Below are 19,231 nucleotides of genomic sequence, written 5' to 3'. Positions count from 1 at the left end.
GACACATTTGGGCATAATTTGGCATCTGGACTCAGTAATTTTCAAAGCCCTGAAATTGCTCACAGACAACATGCAGGTAAGTTTCTTATAATCTCTGAAGCATTTGCTATCTATTACAATAGCCTTTGAGGTGGCTGGAGTTTCTTCTATGTACAAATAATCAGCACTGAGAAAATGGAAAGGAATTCAGATTCTAATATCAGGACTTTGGTTTGGTTGTTTTTTCCTGTTCAACAGCCATGGAAAAGTAAAAGATAGGAGTCAGGATTCTCTAGTGCAGTGGTTCTCAACCTTCCTAATGCCGTGACCCTTTAATACAGTTCCTCATGTTGTGGTGACCCCCAAACATAAAAATTATTTTTGTTGCTACTTCATAACTGTAATTTTGCTACTGTGATGAATCATAATGTAAATATCTGATATGCAGGATGTATTTTCATTGTTACAAATTGAACATAATTAAAGCAGTGATTAATCACAAAAACAATATGTAATTATATATGTGTTTTCCAATGGTTTTAGGCGACCCTCAAAGGGGTCACAACCCACAGGTTGAGAACTGCTGCTCCAGTGGTTAAGAGCGAGCTTTGGAATTTGACATACTTGAGTTCAAATCATAGCCGTACTTCACCCCCTTACGCATTGAATGATCTTGGGCAAATTACTCAACAGCTCAATGCTCAGCTTAATTTTGAAAAACCGATTTGAAAGGGATATTGCCATGGCTAAATGATTAAGGCATGCAACTGGCCCACGACAAGTGTTCAATAAGAGGTACCTATTATTATGGGAAGTTTTGTTGATGGAAGCGCCAATGAACAGAGATTTAATTCCTTTAATGTTTCCTGGATCTATTATTATTACAATACTGTATATACTCTTCTAAATGGAAAGTTGCCATCTCCTTTGATAAAGTGACGGAAGCTTGGCACCACTCCGTCCTAGATCTCTGAATGGGGTGCTAAGCAGATAGCAGGAATTTGCCCATATTGACAGACATGTCAGATGGATTAAGGAACCTTGTCAAGACAGACAATGTCAGAATCAAGTATTAGAGTAAGTTGAAAAGTCATACTGGAATAATGTAAATGTTTGATAGTAGCCATCGTGCAGTGGCCAACAAAAGCAACCATATCATTGAAAAATAGCCCTTGACCTTTGTAATTAGAGAAGAAACTGATCCAAGAGCTTCAATTCCAGGAAGAGCATCATGTATTTTCCTATAGGCTTTTAGCACAATGATGCCACTTGTTACTTTATATCCATGTGCCTATGTAGGACTCTGCTTTGACACAGAGCCTTGTATATAGTAAGCAGGCTCTCATCCAAACAGGCAAGAAAACAACTAACATTTTATTCCGTTTCCACTTTGTGCCAAACACTGAACTTACAGTATGGAGAAGAGATAGGCATGATGCCTGCTGTCCAGAAGGCCATGATCTAGCTGGGGAAAGATTAACAAAAACACTTAAAATAGTGTACCACTAAGTGTTGTAAGCAATATAGTGTTTGATGGGGGGGGGGGGGGAAGGGGGGGCAAAAACAGAAAAGGAGATGAAGGTTGAATGAACATGTGTCCTTTTCTTATTTAGGTGACATTCTGCAGACTTCGGACTCACCAGTGGTGTTTCATTCTGTTTAATGTTATCCTATTTCATGCCTTGTTCTTTGGGGCTGATTTTGTGGAAGAATACTTTCTGCATGCTTTGCCTTATGTAGATATGAAAGTTCTTGAAATTAAGGATAAAGCAAGAAAATTGAACACGGAGCCCCTAAGAAGTAATCTTTCCAAATATTATATCTTGAGCCAGTCAGAGGTGTGTAAAGGGAAGAACATATTTTTGCTCTCTCTTATCTTCAGTAGCCCCGGAAATCGAACAAGACGGGACCTCATCAGAAAAACCTGGGGTAACATGACCAGTGTCCAAGGGCATCCCATTCTCACACTGTTTGCTTTGGGAATGCCTATTTTGGCAACTAACCAGCAAGAGATAGACAAAGAGTCCTATAAGAATAACGATATAATCGAAGGAATCTTTTTGGACAGTGCTGAGAACCAAACTCTAAAGATCATCACAATGACGCAGTGGGCTGTGACTTTCTGCCCTAACGCCTTATTCATTCTCAAAGTTGATGAAGATATGTTTGTCAATCTACTAAGCTTGGTAAATTATCTTCTCAATCTGAAAGAACACCTTGAAGATATCTATGTAGGAAGAGTTATCCATCAGGATGTGCCCAATAGAGACCCTACTAGTCAAGAATTTGTCCCTCTTATTGAATACCCAGAAAAGTACTACCCAGATTACTGTAGTGGTGAGGCCTTCATTATGTCCCAAGATGTGGCTCGGATGATGTATATAGTTTTCAAAGAAGTACCCATTATGGTGCCTGCTGATGTATTTGTAGGAATTTGTGCGAAGTTTGTTGGCCTTATACCCATCCACAGTTCAAGGTTTTCTGGGAAAAGACACATCAGATACAACAGATGTTGCTACAAGTTCATCTTCACATCTTCAGAAACTACTGATGCAGAAATGCCCTTGGCATGGAAGGAAATTAATGATGGGAAAGAATGTACACTGTTCGAAACTTACTCTGGACTCATTTCCTGCAAGCTTCTGACATACCTTGACAGCTTTAAACGTTTTCATATTGGTACCATAAAAAACGACGCCATGTATTCTGGTGATTAGGATTTCTTTTTCTTATACGTGTGTTCTTTTTAAATTAACCTCCAACCTTGTTACAGAAAGCACCCCTCCTTCTTTGTTTTATGTAGTTTTTTTGTTTTGTTTTATGTAGTTTTAATTGTACTCAGAAAGTTGCAAAGTTTTAGTGCCCTGATACACTACATCATATTGAAATCTCATTTCAAAGAATTTGAGTTGGTATAGCATGACTCTTTCCCAAGTAAAACCTCTCGTCCATAAAAGTTAGAACATTAAATTTAATTACAACCAAAAGTCTGGTTTCTCTTTACAACTAGCGAATTTAAAAAAATCATACTTATAAAACTGTCATGACTCAAGTGATAGCAGAGGTGACTAATTTTTGAGAATGCTATTAAAGAAAACGCAAAATAAGGAATTTAACAAATGTTCATCTTGTCTACAAACAGTAAACATTTCAGTAATCAGAGTGGCGGATTATATTCAATTTAAAGTTTTAGCTACTCAGTATATATATTAACTTAAATCTCACTAGTATAAAACTTGGGCCTCTAACATTTCGTGAAACGATTTTCATTAAGTACTAATTAGATGATTTATAGATGGGATGTTAACAATTCATATTTTATGTTATGTATACACTCTGTATTAGTTTCCTAGGGATGCCATAACAAAGTACCACAAATAGGGTGACATGAAACAGCAGAAACTTACTCACTTTAAGTTCTAGAGATTAGAAGTCTGAAATCAGGTTGTCAGCAGGGACATGCTCTCTCTGAAGCCTGTAGTGGAGAATCCTTCCTTGTCTCTTCTAGCTTTTGGTGGTTGCCAGCAATCCTTGGCTTACAGATGCATCACTTTAATCTCTGCTGACATCTTCACATGGCTGTCTCCTGTGTGGCTGTGACCTCATATATTTCCTGTGTTGAGTCTGTGTCCAAACTTACCTTTTATTTTAAGGACATCAGTCATTGGATTAGGGCCCATCCTAATGATCTCGTCTTAACTTGATTATTAGGAGTTTGTTTCCCTTCCTCTGATCAACTGAACATTAACTTGATGAATTTGAAATTTTAAAAGCAAAACCCTTAACAATGAGACCCACCAATAAAGACAGTCTGGGAACCTTTCTGAGTTATCATGTTATCATTCCTCCCCCCACAAAACCACAACAGAGTAAAATTCATTGATAAATATAAAAAAAGCATCAAAGAATACTAGAAACATTTTTTATAAGTTTATTTTCAAAGGAAATATAGTAACAACAAAAAAGAAAAAGAGACCTTTTCAAAGTATTTATTCTTATTATAGAGAACATAATTTTGAGATCCCATTTGGTTTGTTTTTCAAAGAATAATTTTATCCAAGACTTTGTAAATAGAATCAGAAGAGGGGAAAGGAAAAAAAAAAAGATGGCAAAGAGAAACAATTTAGTTCTATTTTAGTTCAAACAAATTTTATTTATTTGTTTATTCTCACCAGAGGAATATGTTTATTGATTTTAGAAAGAGGAAGGGAGAAACATTGACTGGTTGCCTCCCGTATGCAACCCAACTAGTGACCAAACCTGCAATCCAGGTATGTGCTCTGACTGGACTCAAATTTGAAACCTTTTGGTGTATAGGATGACGCTCCAGCCAACTGAGCCACCTCTCCAGGGCTAAAGCAAACTTTTAAAAAAGACAGTAAGTCCACAAAAGTTTTCTGGGAGAACAAAACTTCCATCTTCTTGTAAACAGTAAGGCAGTCAAAATGAATGTGAAAAATATGTTTCAATTACAACCAAGTTTGTGCTCTCTTGGTTTCACATTGTACTTTATGTAGAAACACAACAAATGCTGGTGATAAAATTAGGTTCAACACACTATGATAATTCTGGGGGGAGAGAAGTCTCTGTTTAGTAAAATACAGAGAGTCAAATGCCTTAGGAGAAGTTTTGGTCCAAAAATGATTTAGACTCTAGAAGAAATCACTCAGCTCCTTCCACTGCTGTCGTGGAAATAGGTTTCACATAGTATGGACCTTCACTCACATAAGTTCTGAGTCTCAAATAATATGGGTTCCCAAAGATTTCTGCAATTGTCTTGGAATTCGCGAGTGCTTTCACCAGTTCATATTTGGCATCCTTTGAAGCTTTGTCATGCTCTATGGACCGGTCCATCACATACTCTACAAAACCTGGACTGTTAAACATAAGTTTCTGAGCCCAGGGTTGGTTTGCAATGGCCTGAAATGGAAGGCAGAGAGAACACAATTCCTTTGAGGCGTAAGAAATTAAGTTTGTTAGTTGGATGGCACAATCTTTAGAAAAAAATTTGGCAACACAAACCTTAAAAATGTTACTGTTTTGCCCAAGTAAATTCCCTCCTGGGAATCTAATTTAAGAGAATCTAAATGTTTTGTTTGTTTGTTTTTTAATATATATTTTATTGATTTTTTTACAGAGAGGAAGGGAGAGAGAGATAGAGAGTTAGAAACATCGATGAGAGAGAAACATCGATCAGCTGCATCCTGCACATCTCCCACTGGGGATGTGCCCGCAACCCAGGTACATGCCCTTGACCGGAATCAAACCTGGGACCTTTCAGTCCACAGGCCGACGCTCTATCCACTGAGCCAAACCGGTTTCGGCGAGAATCTAAATGTTAATAAAAGTCTTTGTATACAAAGATACTCATTATAGCCCTAGACGGTTTTGCTCAGTGGATAGAGCACTGACCTGCAGACTGAAGGGTTCCGGGTTCGATTCAGGTCAAGGGCACATGCCTGGGTTGTGGGCTCGATCCCAGTAGGGGGCATGCAAGAGGCAGCTGATCAATGATTCTCTTTAATCATTAATATTTCTCTCTCTCTCTCCCTCTCTGGAATCAATAAAAATATATTTTAAAAAAAAGATATTCATTACAGTGCGACAGTTATAGTATAAATGTCTAATAGTAAGGGGATGGTAAGTAAATTATAGTATATAGAAATACAAAAATGAAATAAACATTAAGAATAATATTTATTAAAAAATAGATAAATTGGTTATATGGTAAATGCTAGGACTACAAAGATAAATCAGGTATGGTTCCTATTCTCAACAAACTGTTTAATAGGTCAATAAGTAAACATTTTCAACATAATGTAATAAATAGAACACAGAAGTATAATCCTTACCACAACTCTAATTATATAATGAGCTATACAATTTTATTTACTGTCTGGGTCCCTCAACCGACAGTGAGCTACATGAAAGGAAGGTCTTTGTATATTTTTCTTAACTATTGTATCCCTAGCACCTAGCAAAAAAACCCCAACAAAAAATCAGTATTTTCTAAATGTGCCCGGCTTGCGTGGCTCAGTGATTGAGTGCCAACCTATGGATCAGGAGGTCATGGTTCGATTCCCGGTCAGGGCAAATGCCCAGGTTGCAGGCTCAAACCCTAGCAGGGGCTGTGCCGGAGGCAGCCGACCAATGATTCTCTCATCATTGGTGTTTCTAGCTCTCTCCCTCTCCCTTCCCCTCTGAAATAAACAAAAATAGACTTAAAAAGTTTTTGCTGAATACATGCAAAATATGAGAACCAACATTTCTTCACTCAACCTTGTGGAGATACCTGGTCAGTCCTTGAAGTATGAATAAGATGTTAACAAGCAAAGTTAGGGAAGAATGTTTAAAGCAGAGGGACGTGAAGGCCCAGAGATATGAAGCAAGCAGTTTGGTATTACTAGAGCATTAAGTGCCAGAAGGGGAATGGCATAAATAAGGCTCATAAAGAAGACTGGTTAGGATAATAAGGACTTACTTGATGGTAGATAAGGAATCTGGAATTAATTCTGAGAACCCATAGTACTCTGTGCTCTGCCACAGCATCTAATACCATGTACTGAAACTATGTAAACACATGTCTCCCTCATTAGTCTATAGTAACAGCAGAGGCCAGAAACTACTATGCACTTTTGTATCCCTGGGACACGGCAGAGTGCCTGGCTCACTGACAGTACTCATGTGTTAAACAGAGTCCCAGAAGAGCCTGGGGAAAAGAAGGGGTTGCCTACCGTGAACACTTTTAAGGCACCACAGTGTAGTTCAGGAAAGGGTTGATTACTGATGCCACGGAAGAGCTCCAGCGGGTCCCGATATAAAGAAGAGAACCAGGTTTCTGTCATCCTCAGGAGGTCATCAGTCTGCTGCTCAGGCTACAGGATGGAAAAGAAAAACCGCAAGACATCTGGAAGTCAGGAAACACAGCACTCTGTCATTAACTTGCTGTGTGATCTCTGCCAAGTCTGGAGCACCTTCCCCCAAACCCAGCCCATATTTTATCGGGTTTTTTGTTTGTTTTTTAATGAGGCTGATTAAGCAATATCTAGGGTCTGGTCCAGTTCCAATATTTTATGATTCCACTTTAACTTAAAAAATGTCACTAGTCATATAATGAGGGCTATACTCTTTTACTAAGAGTAAGAAAGATGCCATTTATCTGATCAACATTTATATTAAACTAGGGGCCCGGTGCACGAAATTCGGGGGGGGGGGGGAGTGTCCCTCAGCCCAGCCTGCCCCCTCTCACATACTGGGAGCCCTCAGGCGTTGACCCCCATCACCCTCCAATCGCAGGATCAGCCCCTTGCCCAGGCCTGACGCCTCTGACAGGGGACCCTCATTTCCCCCCATCACTGGTTCTGCCCCCAGCCCAGGCCTAACGCCTCTGGCTGAGGTGTCCGGCTCGGGCAGCGGGGACCCGCAGCTGCAGCGGCCCCGCGATCGTGGGCTCCGCTTTAGGCCCAGGCAAGGGACCCCTAGCTCCCGGGACTGCCAGCTTCGACCATGTCCAGCTCCCATCGCTGGCTCCACCCCTACTTCCTGCTATCACTGGCCAGGGCGGAAAAGGCGCCTGATTCTCCGATCATGGCTGGGGGGCAGGGCAAAGGCGGCCCCAGGGCCGCCTTTGCCCTGCCCCCCAGCTCTTAGCTCCCCCCTGGGTTTCCGATCACTGTCAGTGGCAGGGGGCTTCTTCCTGCTTTCCCTTTCGCCTCCCTGCATTGTGCCTACATATGCAAATTAACCGCCATCTTGTTGGCAGTTAACTGCCAATCTTAGTTGGCAGTTAACTGCCAATCTTAGTTGGCAGTTAACTGCCAATCATAGTTGGCAGTTAATTTGCATATAGCCCTGATTAGCCAATGAAAAGGGTATCGTCGTACGCCAATTACCATTTTTCTCTTTTATTAGTGTAGATTAACCAGTATTATGTCAACTCATACAGATTTATTCTCCCAAGTACATCCCACTATGTTCCATTAACTTCCCACTCTACTTACTGGTAAATAAAGAAGAGATGAAACTGCATCCAAACACCTAATTTTGAGCTCTGTTGAGGCATTTTTTGCTTGATATCCTATTCTCTTCAGTAAGCGTTCAAATCGAGTTCCTTTGAAGGATAATGAGATAGTTTTGATTGTCATAAAATACAAATAACTTGAAATTTACCATTTTAACCATTTTTAAGCATATAGCTCAGTGGCATTAAGTACATTCACATTGTTGTGCATCCATCACCACCATCCATCTCCAGGACTTTCATTATTTCAAACTAAAAGTTGTACTCATTAAATAACTCCCCATTCCCTTATGTCCCCATTCCCTGGTAACCACAATTCTACTTTCTGTCTCTGTGTATTTGACAACTTTAGGTACTGTATAAGTGCAATTATACAGTATTTATCCTTTTGTGTCTGGCTTATTTCACTCAGCATGTCTTCAAGGTTTTTCCTTGTAGCATGTATGGGAATTTCATTAATTCTTAAGGCTGATTAACATTCCATTGTATGTATGTAACACATTTATCCTTTCATCCATCAACGAACATGAGTAATTTCTACTTTTTGGCTATTGTAAATAACAGCTACTAATGAACACAGGTGTACAAATATCTATTTAAGTCTTTTTTCAATTATTTTGGGTATATACATAGAAGTGGAATTGCTGGATCATATGGTAATTCTATGTTTAATTTTTTGAGGAACCACTAGTTTTCCACAATGGCCACACCATTTACATTCCCACCACATATATACAAGGGTAAAATACAAGTAACATAAAATTTTCACATCCTTGTCAACACTTGTTATTTTTTTAAATAATAGCTATCTTAAGTGAAGAGGTTTTTTTAAAGTGTGCTTTGCTTTCATATACTATGACCTCCAACCTAAACCAATATAAAAATAACCGGTCCTAACCGGTATGGCTCAGTGGATAGAGCATCGGCCTGCGGACTGAAGGGTCACAGGTTTGATTCTGGTTAAGAGCACATGCCCATATTGCAGGCTTAATCCCCAGAAGAGGGTGCGAGGGAGGCAGCCAATCAACGATTCTTTCTCATCATTGATGTTTCTATCTCTCGATCCCTCTCCCTTTCTCTCTGAAATCAATAAAAATATATTTTTTTAAAAAAGGATATCCCTGCCCTGGCTGGTGTAGATCAGTTAGTTGAGCATCATCCCCTGTACTGAGAGGTCAGTCTGATTCCTGGTCAGGGCATGCAAGAGGCAGCCAATCAATGTTTCTCTCTCCCTTCTTCTCTCTCTAAAATAAATAAAGACATATTAAATAAAAACTTTAAAAATTAAAATATCATTAAAGAAAGCTAAAACAAGTCATACCAACCTGTCTTCTGCAAAACCTGTTTTCCTTCAATATTGGATCCCAGGATTCCAATTGTGTCCACTGCTACGCCAATCATGGTGGGGTCCTGACTTTCTGTCATTTCAAAGACTTTTTCCACAAAAACTGGAAAACGCTCACAGATCTGTTGAGGACTATCCATGATGGCCAAGTTCCCAAAAAACTTCACAAATCCTAGAGATATTTACAAAAATATATTTTAATAGGGGAAGAAGACAGCATAAATTGCAGGTCCTATGTTTTCACAGCGACAGTAATAAACTATTACTGTGAAAGGCTATAGTACTATGTTGTCTTAAGATCAGACCGACCAAAAGGAAATATTGAAGGACCTAAAAAGAGTGGTCCCAGGGTGTTAATGGAGCTGGGTGCAAAAAGCATTGTCACAAGCAAGAGGGAGAACAAAGAACAAGGATCAGTGGATACAAATCACAGGAAGGTAAGTTTGGAGTTATTATTAGGAAGAAATTTTAAAGCAGATTTTCTTCAATGAAGTAATCTAGGCTACCTAATGAAGGAATAAATCTTTAATTTCTGGAAATGCTCAAGAAAAACTAATCTATCATGTCCTTGAACAGAATAGCTGGAATAGTTCCTATATTTGCTAAAAATTACAACTCAAAAGATTTGATGAATCTGTGAATATACTGTAAATATCACTATTAGCATTTTAATTTATGTTTCTTGTAGCTGAGATGCACAGGAAATAATCCTAATGATCTAAACAGTAGTATTTCCAGAAAATCAGAATCAATACTGCAATGGCTCCCAGAGCAATAGATTCTACCTCATTAAGGGGCTATGAGTTGGGTATCATCTCAAGGGAATAAGCTCTAAAGATGATGATCCTTGGTCTGCCCTGACAAAACTAACTCAGAAACAAAACATGCGCCATCATTTCCACAGGCATCAATATTTCTTACCTGGTAAATAGAAGCTAGAGAAAGGGTCTGAATCTGCCCCAATAATTATATTAGATATCTGATCAATCACTCCTTCTTGAGCAAGGTACTGTCGTCCATGATGAGTATATGCCATTGACGTCACCATTTCTATACAGGTAGCTCTGAAATGCCATGATTTTGCATATGATTAGCATGGCTTAGGAATTGTTTTCACGTAAGTTATCTTTTTTAATTCTTCCCACGAAATCTGAAAGGTCAATAATTCTGGCTCTACTTTTCACATGAGGGTACAGGATGAGAAAATTGCAGTGACTTGTCCAGAATCACATCTTTATTACAAGGTACAGTTTAGACCTAAATCTTGACTTTCTGACTTAAGGCGCACTTATTATTTCTACTGTAATAAAGCTACTCCTAAGAGATTTTTTAAAAAAACTTGTTTTATCTTGATATGTCAAACATATACAAAAGTAGAGAGAACAGAACAGTAAGCCCCCAGGTAACCATAATCCTGATTATATAGTTATCAAGATTTTGCTTTTCTTATTTCATCTATTTTTTTTGCTGAATTATTTTAAAACCAGTTCTAGTCATTTTGCCATTTACCCCTGCATACTTTAAAACATCTCTAAAACACATGTTTTCTCACACAATTATAATGGTTTTACCATATACTTAAAAATTAATAGTAATTCTTTGGTATCACTTAATACCCAAACATTATCCAATTTTCCCAATTAACTAAAAAACTATTTGTAGGTGTTTTTTTTCTATGTCATAAAATCTGATACAGAAGTAAAAAATTAACAAAATTAATTTCCAATGCTTTGAAAAAGTGTAACTGGTGTCTGATTTTTGCATATAAGTTTAACAACTTTGGTCACATTTAAAAAACACAGGACAATCAAAAAATCACTTAAGGAAAACAAACTTCTGCATACACTACAGTGCTATTATAACAGCAAAATATTTGAAGCACACTAAGTGTTCAACAGTGAGGATATATTGGTAAATTGTGGAATATCAACAAGGAAACATTTGACAAGGGGGTTTAGAGAACAGAGTACTAGGAGTGAAAAGATTGGAATTAACATTTCTTTGAGGAGCTATGTCAGCCACTGTCTTGGTCTCTATGATAAATGCACTTAATCCTCATATTACCTTCTTTATAGATTTGCCATTGTTACATTTAGAAGAGGTGCAAAATGGTTACAATAATTTGTCCAAGGTCAATCAGCTAATAAGCAGAGATGCATGTAGGCCCAAGTCTTACTCATGTTTAAAAGTCCATGTTTTCTATCATGCCATAGTGCTATTTATTTAACAACACCAAAAACTGTGTATGGTAGCACATTAAGTAATGCAAAATGGCAGTGATTACAAATTTTTAAAATCAGGCAGGAAGCCCAGCTGGTGTGACTTAGTGGTGGAGCGTTGGCCTATGAACCAGGAGGTCACAGTTCGATTCCTGGTCAGAACACATTCCTGGGTTATGGGCTCAATTTCCTCAGTGTGGGGCATGCAGGAGGCAGCCAATTCTCTCTCAACATTGATGCTTCTATCTCTCTCCCTCTTTGAAATCAAGTTAAAAAAAATATGTTTTTTTTTTTTAAAGCAGGCATGTATGCCTAAGATAGGGAACACAGTCATTCAAAAGTAGCTGTATTACCCTAGCTGGTTTGGCTCAGCAGATAGAGCATCAGCCTGCAGGGTCCCGGGTTCAATTCCGGTCAAAGGCACATGCCGGAGTTGCGGGCTCAATCCCTAGGATGGGGCGTGCAGGAAGCAACTGACCCATAATTCTCTCTCATCATTGATGTTTCCATCTCTCCTTCTCTGAAATCAATAACAATATATTAAAAAAAAAAAAAAGTAGCTGTATTCTCATATAGGGCTCTACTAAGTTCCAGTATGTTGTCACAATGTCACTTGAGCAATTTTCTAAAGGTCCTTTCTTCAGAACATACTTTGTCATGAGACTGCAACCTAGGCACAAGCTCCACTAGGGAAGATAAGTCCCAAGTTTGTTTTCTGGCCCTCCAAAGGAGGACACTTTGCTCTAAGAACTCTCTCAGCCAACATACCTGACCAGCACATCCTCCCCAGTCAGCTCTCTGAGGAGCTGGGTTACCAACCCACTGGTGGAACAGAAGTTTAGAGATTCTGGTGACACAGAAGAGATCTCTACAATTAGCTGAAAGAACAGAAAAACAGAAAGGTCAAAACAACCCCAAACTTGTTAAATCTCATTTTATGATAAATGCAGGATTACGCACTTTATAAGAAATTTAAAAAATATATGTTACATGTATTTATCTCCACAAGTAGGAAAATTTCACTAAACAAATAAGAAATTACTTTGGGCCCCGGCCAGGGGGCCCAGTTGGTTGGAGCGTCATTTCATACACCAAAAAGTTGCAAGTTTGATTCCATCAGGGCACACACCTAGGTTGCCGGTTCAATTCCCAGTTGGGGCACGTATGGAAGACAGTCAATAACGCTCCATTATATATGGGAGTATGTGCACTTTTTACAAAAGAAATTATTACCAAGGTACAAAAGCCTGAATCAGCAACAAAAAAAAAGATTGCAAAAATCATTCATTCATCCATGCCTGCATTCTATCTGTCAGTCATTCACTTACTCATTTATCAAGTATGTTCTACGGGCTTACTAGAGGATTTCAAGCAGAGAAATGACAGAACCAGATTTTGTTTTTTGTTTTTAAATCCTCACCTGGGAATATGTTTATTGATTTAATAAGAAGAAACATCGATCGGTTGCCTCCCATACATGCCCTGACCGGGCATCAAACCGGCAACCCAGATATGTGCCCTGATGAGGAATTGAATCCACACCTTCTTGGTTAAAAGATCATGCCAACTACATGTTAAGATAGACTAGTAGTGACAAAAATGGATGAGACTAGTTTGGATGCAGTTAAAGTGGTTCAGGTGAGAGATCAGTAGCTTAGATTTGGGTGCTACTGGCTTTATCAAGGAAGACAAATGCTTGGGTTTAAGAAAAACTGACACAACGTGATGACTAAATGGGTATGTGGCCAAGAGAACAAAGCCTCACAGAGAATGAGCTAGAGGTGTAATAGCCAACCACATGGACTATGAGACAGGGCCAGTTTGTTGTTGCTGGGTTGTTTTTTTATTAGAGGCATGAAGTGGTTAGAAAAGATCAGGAGTTTGGTTTCAACATGGGTGTGAGGGGCCTAGAATATGTTCAAGGAGAAGAGAATAAACAGTTGGACATGAAGATCTGAGTTCAAAAGAGAGAGAGGTCTGGGTTGGAGGTTTACATTTGAAAGTCATCACCATTATTGGTGGGCACTGAAATCACAGGATGAATAATATTGCCTAAAAATGGATACAGATTACAAGGAGACGAGAGCTTGGGATTCTGCCTCCACAAACCCCAACAATTAATAGCTCAATAGAGGATAACAAGCCAGGAGCCTTAGAAGAAACAGCTAGAGAAGCAGAAAGAAAATCAGTTATCAAGGCATGCAAAGTAAGCTCTGAAGAGGGAATTAGACTGTAGAGTATTTGTTTTAAAATATGCAGCCTAGTAATTGTGTGGCCTTGGGTCAATTACTCCATTAATAGTGGTTAATAATAATTGTATATAGAGATTATTGTGAGAACCAAGACAATACATGTGAGGATTTAGGACAGGACTCAGTACAAAGCTGGTAAAAATGGGAACCATTTCTTCTTACTACTACTACAACTAAATTTTTCAAAGTCTAGTTTCAATGGTATCTACTCTACTGTAGTACTTAATAAAGCAGTATACATATTTTTATGACTGTCTCACATACTAGGTGGAGAGTTCGTTCTATATCCCCAGTACCTAGTATAAGGCCTAACACAGACTATATACTCAATAAATGCATGTTAAATGACCATCTTGCCTTCCAAGGTAACCCTTCCTGCATTCTGAATCGTAGGCATCAGAAAGTGTGATTTTCATCTTACCTCATAGACCCTATATCGAACAATATCATTTGTTTTCATTACGGTTTTCAAATCATCCAGTAGATTGCTTTCAAATAAAGCCTCCAGTCCAGCTTGGGTCAGTGATATTCTTGACAGGGATTTAATGGCCTTGTAAGGAAAGAAAATATCTCTTAATTCATAAAAACACAAAATAGTAATATCTACTGCATAAGACTGATGTGAAAATTAGTGTCTTGAATGCACCTTATCCCATGAGCATTTACTCTGTTTTAGTTATTACTATTTATAATTGGAAAAGATACATAGCATTCTCAACAGAAAATAATTATGTAAGTTTTGTTTCTTAGGAAGTAACCCAATATAAACCCTATGACAGATAACTTAGATATGTGTACTCTAGAAAGTAGAAGTTTACTAGTACTTATTTGACACCATTTATTTATTTGACACCATCTATATGAAGCTGCAATTACACAATCATCTCTTCTAAACTTCCACCTCTAAATCCAGAAAGCCTTTCTTTGTCGTTTAAGACACTAATACCTCTGCATGGTCAAGTGGATTGTTGCAGCTGACTCACCGCTTTAGCTACAGATAGATTCTCTCCACCAATACAATAAATGACTTGTTTTAGTAATTCAGGATTATTTAGAACCTCAGTAACAGCATCAGAATTTTCAACAATTCTTCCAACCTGAAAGAAAAAAACAATCAGAAATACTCTTCCAAGGTAGGGCAACAAGTGAACATCTAACGGTCAAATTACCTTAGTGTGCAGTTATTCTAAGAGTTACTGATTACAACTACAAGACAAGTCATTAAAAATTCCAAATAACCCACATTCATTAAAGCCAAGCACACAATGGCACAGTCATATCTATGAAAGAAAAATAAAATAGGTAAAGAGTGGAGACACCTCAGTGAGTGAAAACAATAAAATTCCTAGTTCTATTCACTTTTAGCTAAACTGAAACCCTGGGCAAGTAACTTCTCTGAGCCTAATTTCTTATCTGTGAAGTGGGAATATAATACTTAAGTACAGGATAGTAATGAAGATTAAATGAGACTAAGTAGGTAAAGCACATACTACAGTGTCTGGCACATAAATGATAAATTGATACTTTCTCCAATCTGTTGAATAAACACTTTAGAGGAGAAAAGGAAAAACAGTAATTCAATACCTACTGGATAAACCAACTGCTCAGATCCTAACATTCTCAGCAGCAGTTCTTCACCCAAATAGTAGCATGTTTTGACTACTAGAGTGATAAGAATTGTTTTAATTTGTTGGTTTAGGAACCTTTACAACAGAACTTTGTTCATGCCAGTATAATAACATGACTTAACATGGCAATCTTTTTCTTTAGACTAGGGGCTCCTCTAAGGAAAGAAATAAGTTTTATTTACCTTGGTAGCTCTAACAACATATGGTACAGTGCCTGGCATGTAAAAGTAACTCAGTATTTGATGGATGAATACTGCCGATGGTACTTAGAACTTCTTACTTTAACTTGTATCCCCCTGGTCATAGTTAGCTATGTACACTCGAATAGACTTCACTAGACACTCCCTAGGGACAGCGACAGATCATGTTTCTTCATCTTCCTGCACAGAACCTCGCCCAGAGCAGGTGGTCACTAAGGGTTGGTTCCCTCATTATGTGCTAGCAAGATTTCATACCTGGGAGAGAGTGAGGATTTTTACGGAATCATTGGGGTGAGTCAGTCCCCTCTGCAGGTCAACCCTGAAGTTCCGAGCCACGTGAACGGGCTCCAGAGCCTGGAGCAATCTCTCCAGAATGGATACACACAAAGTGGTCTGTTCCCTAAAGGAGATACCATAGACCTCATTAGTTCATGTCCTTTCAGGTAGCAGGGATCTAATAATATCTGACCCCTGGCTCAATGAGGATCTCCATACAGACTTCTCTTCAAAACATCAGCTTCTACTTTAACATTAAATGTTCATTAAACATTTACCATGTACCTATTATGTGCCATGCCTGTGCTGGGGCTACAAAGAATGATAAGATATATTCTGTAACCACAAGGAGCTCAGTCTAATGGAAGATACAGAAAAATAGGCAACTATAATACAGTTAGATAAACGCTAGCTTAAAGCTGGGAGCTGTGGGAACTCAGTAAAGAACAAAGGGTACAGGGTATACCTGAGCAAATTTTTAAGTGAACCAAGAGAAGAAAGGTAAAGGGCATAGTAGCACATGAAAAGGCACAGAGTGGTAAGCATTCAAGGAACCACAAGTAACTTGGTGTGACTGGGATCAGAAAGGGAGAAAAATGGGAAGAAGGTAGGTAAAAGGAAAAAGATGAATGTCAAGAAATGAAATTTTAAAAAAAGCACAGCAATCTGATTTTGATTGGTCTTTTATGTCCTGCTATGGAATTTCACCTTTTCCCAGATGGCAATGGCAAGTCAAGATGGGGTTTTAAAGCAGAATTAACATGATGAGATCTGACTTCTAGAAATCACTGTCAGTGTTAGAGAAAGAATTTTCAGTTAGAAGTTTATGTTAAGGTGATGAAGGAGTGAAAGAGGTTTAAGAAGCTATTAAAGAAGTAAATTAATTAAAACTTGATGACTACCAGATGTAAATTCAGAAGGTGTTTCAAGAATAACTTCTTTGTCTCTTATAGGCAGCAAAAGTAACTGAGCACTCACACATTGCTAATAGGAAGCACACTATTAAATTGGTATGATCTTGCTAAAAGGCAATCAAGTAATAAATAGCAAAAGCCTTAAAAATGAACATATCCCGAAGCAGTAGCCCTGTAAGTTGCTTGGTGTTAAAAAAATAAAAAATAAAATAAAAAAATGAACATATCCCCAAGATCACTGAAAACATGTTCACACAAAAATTTGTACACGAATGTTCATAGCAGTGGAAACAACCCAAACGCCCATCAATTAAATGCATAAATGTGGTATATCCACACAATGGAATATTCCTCACAAAAAGGAATGAAGTACTGATGCATGCTACAACATGAACCTTGAAAATACGTTAAGTGAAAGGAGACAGACACAAAAGGCTTCCTTTTGACAATGATTCCATTTACATGAAATGTTCAGAATAGACAAATTCAGAGGCAGAAAGCAGATCAATGGCTGCCAGAACCTGCGGAGTGGATCAAAGGAGGAAGGGGAGAGACCGCTGAAGGGTTTCTTTTCCTTTAAAAAAAAAAAAAAATTGCGGTCCTGACTAGGTAGCTCAGTTGGTTAGAGTGCAGTCCCCATATACTGAGGTGGCAGGTTTGATCTCCAGTCAGCTCACATACAAGACTCAACTAATGAATGCATAAATAAGTGGAACCACAAATCAATGTTTCTCTCTCCAAAAATGAATCAATAAAAAAAATTGCAATTGTACAGACCATAAAATTTACAATTTTTACCATCTCTTTCACGGATTTCAGAGAGTGGGAGAGAGAGAGAGACAGAAATATCAATGATGAGAGAGAATCATTGACGGACTGCCTCCTGCACGCCTCCTCCTGGGGATCAAGCCCACAACCTGGGCATGTGCCCCGACCGAGAATCAAACTGTGACCTGGTTCATGGGTCAATGGTGTGACCGGGCCCATTTTAATCTTTTCTTTAAAAAAAAAAAATATTTTTTAATCTTTATTATTGGAACTATTACAGATGTCCCCTTTGTTTCTTTGTTTTCCGCATTGACCCCCTCCACCGCACTCCTAGGCCTTCACCACACTGTTGTCTGTGTCCACGGGCTATGCATACATGCATATCATATAATTTCCCGGTTTATCTCTCCCCACCACCACCTATCCTGAAATTCCTCAGTCTGCTCCATGCTCCTATGTTTTAACCATTTTGTAAGTACAGTGCTGTGGCATTAAGTACATTCACAGTGCTGTGCAGTCATCACCAGGATCCAACTCCGGAACTTTTTCATCTCCCATTGAAACTGAAACTGCATCCATGAAACACTGACGCCCCATTTTCCCTTTCCCCCAGCCCCTGGCGACCATCATTCTACTTTCTCTACGCATTTGACTACTCTAGGTACCTCATGTAAGTGGGATCCTGCAATATTTTCAAGTAGAAAAGTTTTGGATCACAAGTATTTTTAACTCTTCTAAATTATGGAATACAAAGGATACCTGCATGTTAAATTACTGGACCAAATGGTGTATGAATCTAAAATGTTGATAGATCTGGCAAAATTGCCAGGATAGGACTCCTCCTGAGGAGAAAAAAAGTCAAGCACTGGTGCACAAAGACTGTGGAGTCCTCCCTGCGGCGGGAAACCTTGCTTCCCCGCCCTCAAGTCCTGCTTCAAGGATAAAGGCAGTGAGGCCAGGAGATGGTCAGGGGCACCGCTCAGGGGCTGGACTTACATCCCATTTCTTGCCTCTCAGCCTAGGGTCCTTCCCTCTCTGAAATTTCAGCTTTTTTAAAAAACCTTTATTTGCGGCTGGGTAAAGCCCTCCCTCCAGCCCAGCCGCTCCCGTCTCCACACTTGGCGGAGTCTCCCCGTCCGCCTCCCCCCAGCCCCACGCCGCTCAAGCTGCGGGGTCCTCTCACCGATGGTTCTCAATGAGTAGAGAGAAAAGCGGACTCAGGCGCAGTTCCGCCGCGTGCTCGCGGAGCTCGCTGAGCGGCACCGCCTGCAGCACCGACTGAAGCGCGCGCAGCTCCTCCAGCGGCGCTTCCAGCCGCGACACATCCCTCAGCAGCGCCAGCGCCTGGGCCGCCATCATGACTCCTCCAGCAGAAACGGGCTTCCACGGCCGCCTTCCCGGCTCCCGGCTCCAGGATCCCGGCGGGATTCTCCGAGTCTCGCGAGATCTGAGGAACGCAACCTCCCTTCGCTGAATATTGGCTGTGACTGCGAACCGTCCGGCCTCCTCAGTAGCGAGGCGGAGCTGGCGGACCGCGCACGGTCCCGGTATTCCCAAGCCTCGCGAGATGTGGGTCCGGGAGAGCCAAACCAATGATCGCTCGTGGTTGCGGGGTCGCAGAGCGGCGTCC

The 19,231-nt window shown here is 39.5% G+C and overlaps 2 protein-coding genes across 2 annotated transcripts; one reads left to right on the top strand and one right to left on the bottom strand.

Moving 5' to 3' along the window:
* B3GALT9 (beta-1,3-galactosyltransferase 9) lies at positions 1-2,761 on the top strand. Its single transcript, XM_059658813.1, has 2 exons — positions 1-76; positions 1,593-2,761. Exons 1-2 carry the CDS (start codon positions 71-73, stop codon positions 2,694-2,696), a joined length of 1,110 nt encoding a protein of 369 aa, XP_059514796.1. The 5' UTR covers positions 1-70; the 3' UTR covers positions 2,697-2,761.
* A 1,135-nt stretch (positions 2,762-3,896) lies between these two features.
* Positions 3,897-19,111, bottom strand: PSMD5 (proteasome 26S subunit, non-ATPase 5). The gene is made up of 10 exons (XM_059657807.1): positions 18,785-19,111; positions 15,899-16,043; positions 14,799-14,912; positions 14,237-14,365; positions 12,332-12,441; positions 10,266-10,408; positions 9,325-9,516; positions 7,980-8,089; positions 6,714-6,854; positions 3,897-4,899 (listed from the first exon to the last, which is right to left on the bottom strand). Exons 1-10 carry the CDS (start codon positions 18,958-18,960, stop codon positions 4,642-4,644), a joined length of 1,518 nt encoding a protein of 505 aa, XP_059513790.1. The 5' UTR covers positions 18,961-19,111; the 3' UTR covers positions 3,897-4,641.
* Between the last annotated feature and the right edge of the window lie 120 nt (positions 19,112-19,231).

Source organism: Myotis daubentonii, chromosome 11, assembly GCF_963259705.1.
Source record: "Myotis daubentonii chromosome 11, mMyoDau2.1, whole genome shotgun sequence".
Lineage (NCBI taxonomy): Eukaryota > Metazoa > Chordata > Mammalia > Chiroptera > Vespertilionidae > Myotis > Myotis daubentonii.
The sequence above is the reverse complement of the archived record's forward strand: the minus strand, read 5'-3'. Positions and strand labels throughout refer to the sequence as shown.

What these genes read in the sequence shown, in the direction of transcription:
- PSMD5 (XM_059657807.1), bottom strand. Translation starts at nt 18,960, where the DNA reads ATGATGGCGGCCCAGGCGCTGGCGCTGCTGAGGGATGTGTCGCGGCTG. An exon ending in ATCTATCTGTAGCTAAAGCG is followed by an intron (nt 14,366 to 14,798) that starts GTGAGTCAGCTG and finishes TTTCCTTACAAG; the next exon opens with GCCATTAAATCCCTGTCAAG. An exon ending in CTCTAGCTTCTATTTACCAG is followed by an intron (nt 9,517 to 10,265) that starts GTAAGAAATATT and finishes AAATATCTCTAG; the next exon opens with GATTTGTGAAGTTTTTTGGG.